General features: G+C 42.4%; 1 protein-coding gene across 2 annotated transcripts; it reads right to left on the bottom strand.

Annotated features, from left to right (window-relative positions):
* Positions 1 to 301: 301 nt before the first annotated feature.
* Positions 302 to 8,264, bottom strand: Pdcl (phosducin like). 2 transcript variants are annotated; one of them, XM_074051071.1, is made up of 4 exons: positions 8,134 to 8,264; positions 5,951 to 6,127; positions 4,763 to 4,944; positions 302 to 2,426 (listed from the first exon to the last, which is right to left on the bottom strand). In XM_074051071.1, exons 2-4 carry the CDS (start codon positions 6,120 to 6,122, stop codon positions 1,875 to 1,877), a joined length of 906 nt encoding a protein of 301 aa, XP_073907172.1. In that variant the 5' UTR covers positions 6,123 to 6,127; positions 8,134 to 8,264; the 3' UTR covers positions 302 to 1,874. The 2 variants fall into 2 exon arrangements, with proteins under 2 accessions (XP_073907172.1, XP_073907173.1); XM_074051072.1 differs by having other exon boundaries at positions 7,991 to 8,193.
* Between the last annotated feature and the right edge of the window lie 639 nt (positions 8,265 to 8,903).

The following is an 8,903-nucleotide window of genomic DNA, read 5'->3' as shown; positions in this document are numbered from 1 at the left end:
TTCCGTAACTTGGCTATTGTAAATAGTGTTGCTATTAACATGGGTGTGCTGACTTGATTCCTTCAGGTATATACCCAGGAATGGAATAGCTAGATCATATGGTAGCTCCACTTTTAGTTTTTTGAGGACCCATCATACTGCTTTCCATAGTGGCTATCCTAACGTACACTGCCAGCAACAGTGTATATGGGTTCCTCCTCGCCCCATGACCAGAACATTGACAATGGCTGTCTTTGCTTCTCATGATGCCCTATACTCTCCACACTTTCTGCAATGAGCTTCCTCAGTCAGAAAAACCACGCACGTTCTTTTTTGTTTATTAAACACAACAGGTATTTTCAAGACTGCTGCAGTCAGTCCCAAACAGTCAAGAAAACCAAAGACGTAAATTCTAAAGCTAAAATGTAATTCAAGATTACATTTTTCCCTGATCCTAGCATATACATTGTAAATAAGAAATGAAAGGAAAAAACTCAATTGACAACCATTATTATAAATACACACAAAAAACACTAGAGATACCTGCAAAAATTATAATGAGGATTAATTTTGGTTAGTAGAATTATATGGCTTTTTAAATTTCTTTTTAGTTTAAAAATGTTTATTACATGTTCTACAATGAATATCTATTACTTTCATAATTTAAAAAAAAAGTGTTTGCTATCTTTCTAAGACAATCACCAAGCAAATAATAGCACATCTATACACTGGATTATCAACAGTCATTTTAAAAATGTTATATAAGAGTATTTAACAATATGAAAAAAATCTTATACATTATTAGCTGACCATACTATAAAACAGTATGTTCAGAATGATCCCAATGCTTTGTTTAAAAACAAACAAAATGCCTATAGATACATATAAAACACCTTGGTAAGAAATACATCAAAACATTATTAGTATTTTACTTTAGGTGGTAATATTAGATTAGGTTTTGGCATCTGCATTTTGTTTTATTCTACTAAATATGAATATTTTTCCAATATGCAAAAAAAGCTTTTTTAAAAATCCCAAAAAGTTACCTTGTTAAATAGACACACAGCAACAAGCAGGAGCACTGAAAGATCATTTAACAAGCTTTCCAGTTCCATCCCAGCTCTAAGATTTGGGTCAATAAGATGGTTGTCTTTCAATATCAGGAGGACAGTCAGCATAAATCAATCCTCCTGTCTCAGATGGCATAATGCTGGAGTGGAAGGAACACTGACTCCAGAAATAGAGGCTATCACTCCTGACAGGGCAGCAGGCATCATCTGGAACCTTAGTTTTTGTATTTTACAAGTGCTGGGGATCAAATTTAGAGCCCTCTACATGCTAGGCAAGTGCTCTACCACTAAGCTGTATCCCCAACTCTGCCTAGAACCTTTAAACAAGACCCTGGTGAAGAAGAACATCTAGAGAAAAAATAATGTAACTGCTTTGTAGGGCTACAGATCTGATTAAAAGTAAATATAATTTACAATCATCTGATTACATTGATTACATTGTACATAACACACTAACTAGGGAATGCTACTCTCAGACCTTGCAGAGACCTCTGATGTCATCAGAAGACAATTCCAGGACACTGCCTTTAGGATGCTGTGTAAATATTGACTGAAAACAGTAACAGAAATGTCATACTAGAGAATCTCAAGTAAAGGAGTCAAAAGCCTGGCTTCCTGTTTATATAATTTTAAGTCACTTTGTTTGCTAGCTGCAAGGTGATTCAGCATTCTGATTTAATCTAAGCATTTCTTGACTTTCCACATATTAAAAGGGACTACAAAGAACAGCTGAAAAGCTAGTAGATACAGGAAGGAACAAAAATAAACACAGACATGTGTCTTCCAGACTAAACAATGAGAAATCTATGCAACTAGATTATCAGTTCAATCTATTTCCAGATCGCTGTCCTCACTGTGACAGGTGGCAGAGTTACGCACAGATGTCAGCACCAAGACTTCCTTTTCTGGAAGTAATCCAAACTCCTGTAGAAAAGCTTCCAAGTCCACAGCAAAGAAATCCTCTCCCAGCTGGTCAGTGACACGAACAAAATTGCCAATCAATTCGCCCCCCTTGTAGATAAGCAGGGCAGGAAGGGCATTTCGGGTAAACCGACTGCTGGCCCCAATAACTGAGCTCTTCACCCTGCAGAATTTGACAGCTGGATACTCTGTGGCAAGGCAGATCATGCAGCCATTCATGGCTTCAGTCCCCGGAATGCCATCCTCATAAATATGGACCATGATGAGGGTGCTTCTCTGTTCTTTATCAATCATATCTAAAAACCCTTCTCCACTGGAGATTTCAAAAACCCGCCTGAATTGGGGCCCCTTATGTAACTGCTGCCGCATTTCTTCCATCCTCTGCTTCCGGTACTGCTGCAGAAACTCTTCATCGTCCTGGTCCTCATTCATCATAGCAAACTCCTTTAGATTCATCTGCAGGAGGGCCAGCAGGTGAACACAAAGACACATACCGAACACTTGTGACAAATGTCAATGTGCGCCATGTGTTTATAAGACATGAGGCATCACACTAAACACCGTATGTGCATTGTACCTCACAGCTTTTATCTATCTATCTATCTGTCTTATCTATCTATCTATCCATCCATCCATGCATCCATCCATCCATCCATTTCTGAGACAAGTTCTCACTATGTGGCCCCATCTGGTCACAAACTCCTGAACTCAAGTGATCCTCCAGATCAAGTAGCTGGGACCATATGGCCCTCACTACAGTGCCTGGCTCTCACTGATACCTCATGATAACCCCATAAGGAAAGGACTTCAATAACCCCCATTTTACAACTGGGGATTTTTACCCTAAGATTTTACATTGTTTGCACAAGTTCATACAAATTTTAAGTATAACAAAAGGCCTCAAACTAGATTTTAAACACCAAAACTAGATTTTAATCACCCAATATGATTTTAAACACTCATATTGCCTCCCAATCCAAATAAGCAGTATTAGATTAATATTACTTCATTGATCTATTTTCTTTTTGTTAGTTTTGATAAGGTATTATTTTATTCACTAGGTGTTTGTTTGTTGTTGTTATTGAAAAGATCACAAGACATTAAGGAACTTCAAAAACAGCACTCACAGGCTGGGGATGTAGCTCAATGATGGAGCACTTGCCTGGCATGTGCAAGGCCCACAGTTCAATCCCCAATACCAGATGATAGAACACTCATAATCCCTGCGACGCCCCTGCAAACACACACACACACATAGAGTCACATACAATCTCTAAAAACTTATTTTATTTTTTTCTGAGATAGGGTCTTGCTATGTAGCCCAAGCTGGTCTGGACCTTGTCAAGGGCCAGGCTGTTCTCAAACTCACGATCCTGCCTCAGCCTCCTGAATGCTATGATTATAAGCATGTACCGCTATTTTTCTTTTTATTACTAGTCAACATGCTGGAGTAGTTTTTGCTTATATAATAGCAGCAGCTGAGAATGTACCATTAACCTGCTTTTGCCTCTTAGCTAATGTTAATAATAATATATAAGTATTTCCTCATATTTCCAAGTACTTTTATAAAATGTTATGTCATATTTTACTTGACCACTCTCCTATTTCTGGCACTTCTAGTTCTGTTCTACTTCAGGCAACCCAGCAAGACAGAGCAAGCCTCTCTCAAGTCTGATCCATGTGGTCATGTGACTTTTACTTCATTCTGGTCTTTCCCCTCAATACCAGGAAGCAGCTACAAGCAGTAGGTACCCTGCCCTGCAGTCAGTTTACATGACAAAGATGTCTTCTTTCTCCTGCCCTGGAGTAGCAAGACATCTCTGCTTCTGTTATAAATCTTCACTCTGCCTAAATTTACACAGATGAGGGTGGGAACTGGAACCACACAGATCAGAACACTAGATCATTACTGTGTCATAAGTAACCAGCACCATTCAGCATTCACTGTTTTACTTATTACTAATCTTCCCATCAAATAACTCTCCACTCTATCCAGGCCTACCAGAGTGACTCCATCTGACCTGTTACAAGTCTTTCCCCAACTGTGCCATGAAATCATCCTCCCAGCCAAGGTAAAGGACTCTTGGCTTAATGTTTTTATCTGCTCCCTGATCCTGACTGATATTTTAGCTTTGAGCCATAGCTAACTGATCTCAGGTACTCCTATACATTTTTCCACAGCATGGGGATAAGAGTCCTTATAATATTGAGAAAGAAAGGGGGTGCCAGGGACCTGGTTCCAAGTATCTTATAAAGTATCAATTTGCTTCTACTGTAATGCTGCTACAGACTAAATCCTCATGAATGGGCTTCAGATGAAACAGGGCAACATTGTGAAAAGACCAGGAAAATCTGAGTGAGAATTTTAGCTCCAACTAGCATTAAGGGATGAACTTCATTTTTCCTTCTAATCATCACTCTCATCATCTATAAACTTGGGATGACACCACCCCCTTCCGAGGATTATTTCTGGCCTAAAACAAGACTTCAATAAAAGACAGGAAACTAACATTCATTCAACACCTTCATTAGGCCAGTGCCTTTGTTGGGCATTTTATCCACACAGTCCTGGGGGTAGGTGTTACTGATCTCATTTAACCAATGAAAAGCCAGAGATTTTCCAACAATTGCAGAGTTGAGATCAAACTTGGATGTGTCTGAATTATGACGGATCTCTACTTTGCTCTGCACTTCTCAGAGGCCGAATCCAACCACCTCCACCTCCTGAATCATTAAGGCCAATTCTAGTAGCCAGGGCAGCTTCTGAGAAAAGCCTGGGTGCTGCCAATTACCTTCCCACTGATCTTCTCCTGGAGGTTGTTCTGTTTCTGTTGTTCCTCCTCTTCATCTAGATGAGACCTGCAGGTCATAGACAGCTTCTTGATCAGCCTCTCCATCTCTCGGCACTGCTCCTCCCTCTGCTCTGTCTCCAATTGTTTGAAGCGGCGCCAGTCATTGATAACACCTTTGGGACCTGAGCAGAGTAAACATGGATGTGACCAAGAACAGGCAAGGAATTGTGGAGCAGTTCACATCTGTAGGAGCTCACATCAGTCTGAAGCTTGCTCTATCTACTGCATGGCTAGTGTAGAGCCTCTGTATACTCTGCCACAGGGGCAGAGTGGTCTACACACAATGAAGCACACTGCAGTCAGCACAGTTTGCAGTAATTAAAAGGTCAAGCTAAGGTCCAACATCAGGAAATTAGTTTAATAAATTATAATTCATTTACTCAAAGGAAAATAAGGAACATTTGGGGAAAATGAGAAGTTCTATGTTTCTTGTCATGAAAGAGACTTCAAATATATTAGGTTAAAAAAAATAACAAACCAGGCACAGCAGCACAGGTCAGTAGTCCCACCTACTAGGAAGGATAGGAAGGATTGCTTGAGCTCTGGAGTTTAAGGCCAGCCTGAGTAACACAGTGAGACACCCACCCCCAATCCCTAACTATTTGCCATCTACCAGGATGGCAAAAATCAAAAAATTTGATAACACAGTAGGAGGAAAAGTGTAAAGAAAAATATCATACAGCTTATTAAACTATAAATTAGTGCCATGTCAATTGATAGCAATTTGACTATATTAAAATGTAAAAGTGGACTGGGACTATAGCTCATTGGTAGAGTACTTGCCTATCACACTCAAGACCCTGGGTTCAATCTCCAAAACCAACAACAACAAAAAAAGGTAAAAGTATAAATATGCAATTCTAGTAATTCATACTACCAATAAACTTATAGCTACAATTTATGGGATATCAAAAGGTATTAATATGAGAAGCAGGATTCAAAGTCTGTTCATTACCATGCTGCTATGCATATACATTTGCATTGTGCAGTGAAAAGCCTAGAGGCACACACAATGAAATGATGACCCTGGACTGGTATTAATGAGATGAGAGAAAGAGAATTCTAACTGAAACACACTTAAAGCATATATTTTTAAAGCAATTCCCATAGCTCAGAGTCATCCAGTACCTGTATTAACTGAGATGCCTTCACCTGCCAGCTCAGCCTCGGCAGGCATGGAACTGCTGGCCAGAGGACCCCTGCCTTCTTCCCTGTCTTCATGGTCACTGTCCTCATCCTCACTGGTGCTGTAGTAGTACTGAAGTTTCTCCCCCAGCAACTTGTCATCCAGGGTGGTCATGGTGCCTGAGAGAAGGCAACATATCAGGTTACTTGCTGGCTTGAGCAAGAAAAACAGAAATCCAAAGCACAGGTGGCTCACTTGTGCTGAGATCCTATAATTTATAGGAAACTAAAAGTGTTTTCGTAAGTAGAATTTCAACAAATCTCATAGCCATGCATGGCAGAGTTTACCATACTCTCTTTATAGAAAAGTAAAACTGGGGCTCAGATAAGGAAATGTTGTTTGCCAAGCTTTGCAACAAATGGAGGAGCTGGTAACAGATCTAGGGATGCCTGACTCTGGGAGCCTGAGGAATGAGTTACTATCTTCTGAATAATGTACACTTGTACGAGTGCACTGGCAGTTTTATCTATGCCTACTTGTAGTTTTCCTATGAACTAAGACTACTAGTTAACTGAAAAATTGAGGAAGAATCCTCAGGAAAAATTCCAAAAGAAACCATCAAGAGTATGATGCTGGGCTGGGGGCATGACTCAAGTGGTAGATCATTTCCCTAGCATGGATAAAGCCCAGGGTTCAATCCCCAGTACCAAAGAAAGAAAAAGGAAGGAAGGGAAGGAGGAAAGGAGGAAGGGAAAGACTGACGGAGGAAGGATGAAGGGAGGGAGGGAGGGAAAGAGAGAGAGAAAGGAAGGTGGGGGAAGGGGAGGGAGGCAGGCGGGGAGAGAGAGAGGGAGGAAGTGTCTAAGTGAGATGGCACAATCCTCAGGAGGCAGAGACAGGAGAATTGCCAGTTTGAGGCCAGCCTGGGTTACACAGTGAATTTCTAGAGCAGCCTCAGCTACATAGTGAGACCCTGTCTTGAAAAACAAAAAATAAATGTTTGATGCTAGCTTAAATCAATTATTCCTGTCTCTGAAGCCAAACTAAGTCTGACCAACCAAAACAAGGTTTATGCCAAGATTTTAAGAATAACCAAATGTTTGAAGGATCACACTTAGGGCTAGGGTTCTGCATCAGAAGCAGGGACATTTGGTGGGAAAGTGCAATTGAGCCCCTTACAGGCATGATGATCCATTAGGAATGGAAAAAGAAAAGACTCTAGTACTCCCTCCTCTAAACATTTCAACACTATGCTGTCTTCATGAAAGGCTGATCACAGGGCCTGTTACACTCCATTACAATGTGACTCTTCCAAGGGGCGGGGGGCTCTTGACCACATCTAATCCCATCTCCACCCAGCACAATAGGCAACCTGGACAGTCAAGCTGGAGAACATGGTGCAAAGAAGGTAAGGGTAATCAAGAGAAGAATACAGGTGCTACAGAGTAGAACCACACTTAAGGAACCTGGAGGTACCAGGAATGGCCACGGGAATTCATAGGCAGCAGGGAACAGGAAGTATGCTCTGTGAGGACAGGAAGTGGCGGGAAACATAGATGTGCTGCCGCTGAGAGCAGAGACCAGCACAGAGCCAGCTAGAAATGCCAACCCAGGACCAGCAGTGAGGCCCACGCGCGGAGACCATGCTGCTGAGGAGCTCGAGGGCGCAGCCAGCGGAGCGGCGAGCGCGGGGAGGCGGGGCCAGCGGAGAAGGGTGGGACAAGCGGAGAGGCCTGCGAGGAGGCGGGGCCGGTGAGGAGGGCGAAGCCCCAAAGAGGAGCAGGAGGAGGCGGGGCCAGTGAGGGAGCGGGTGGGGCCAGAGAAGGGGCGAGCGTGAGGAGGCGGGGCTGCTAAGAGGAGTGTTCTCAGGGCGGAGCCCGCTAAGGGGAGCAAAGGGGAGTAGCGGACCGGAAAGGCAGCGGAGGGGAGGGTGGAGCCTTAAGGAGATCCTGCGAAACCCTGGGGATGGTGGGCACCATCAGAAAAGGGGGACGGGGAAGTCGCGTGAGGGTCGAGAGGGCCCGGAAACAAGGCAGTTTTACCCAGGCTCGCCAGCCACGCTTCTGCTCGTGTCTGTGCCTGCCGCTTCTTCCTGGCTGACCCTAGTGCAGTTACCCGGCTTTGCTCGGTCTAGATCGCTCTAGGCTAGCAGCTGCGGCACCAGAAAAAGGAAACGCTCACTTACAGGAAGATCGAGAGGGCCGGTGCCCTGAGTGCTGAAGAGAAAAGCCAGCAGAGTCCCGACTGCGCGGACCAATGAGGCTGCCTTCCGGCGTGATGGTGACCCACGCTGCCCAATCAAAAGACGCTTCTGGTTCCGGCGGCAGGGGGAGGGGCTACAGGTCCTACGGTGGGACAAAACATTTCGACAACGTTACCGGTTTCCTTTATTTTTATTTTGCTTTAAATAAAAAAACTTTGAACTATGCGTTCCCAACTTTGAGCAATAAGAAAAATTTATTTCATTTCGAAGTTTCCAAAACCATTCTAAATATATTTTTAATTGGTTCTTCACATCACGTCTGTTAAAACGGAAAACTGACCCCAAGACATTAATTTGTCCAAGAATACACAAGCCTTTAAATACAGAAATTAAAACTAAAAAACAAACAAAAAGCCAGGCACGTGACAACTAAACGCTATGTGAAATACTGATTTGGACTCTTGGACGGGAAAAAGATATGAATGAGACAACTAAGAAATATGTTAACTAATATTAATTAAATAGTATTGAATCAGCTAGTTTCAGTAATTGCTCTGTGGTGATGTAAGATTGGTAGCCTTGGGAAATTTTAAATGAAAAGCATAGGGGAACGCTATCCTGTGTTTGCAACATTTTGTTAAACCTAAAGTGATTTAAAATTCTGAAACTTCTTTGTTGAAGTTATAAAAGTCAACTATGAATTGCACATTAACGAAACTTCGTGCTCTGGCTGAAGGCATGGCTCAAGTGGT

The sequence above is a fragment of the Castor canadensis genome, chromosome 13, assembly GCF_047511655.1.
Source record: "Castor canadensis chromosome 13, mCasCan1.hap1v2, whole genome shotgun sequence".
In the NCBI taxonomy this organism is placed as follows: domain Eukaryota; kingdom Metazoa; phylum Chordata; class Mammalia; order Rodentia; family Castoridae; genus Castor; species Castor canadensis.
Note: the sequence above shows the minus strand (reverse complement) of the source record. Positions and strands in the feature narration are given on the sequence as shown.

Excerpts from the sequence above, each read along its gene's own strand:
- Pdcl (XM_074051071.1), bottom strand. The coding sequence starts at position 6,122 with ATGACCACCCTGGATGACAAGTTGCTGGGGGAGAAACTTCAGTACTAC. Across the intron at positions 4,945-5,950 it reads AGGCATCTCAGTTAATACAG|GTCCCAAAGGTGTTATCAAT; the intron begins GTACTGGATGAC and ends TACTCTGCTCAG. Across the intron at positions 2,427-4,762 it reads AGGAGAAGATCAGTGGGAAG|ATGAATCTAAAGGAGTTTGC; the intron begins GTAATTGGCAGC and ends GCCCTCCTGCAG.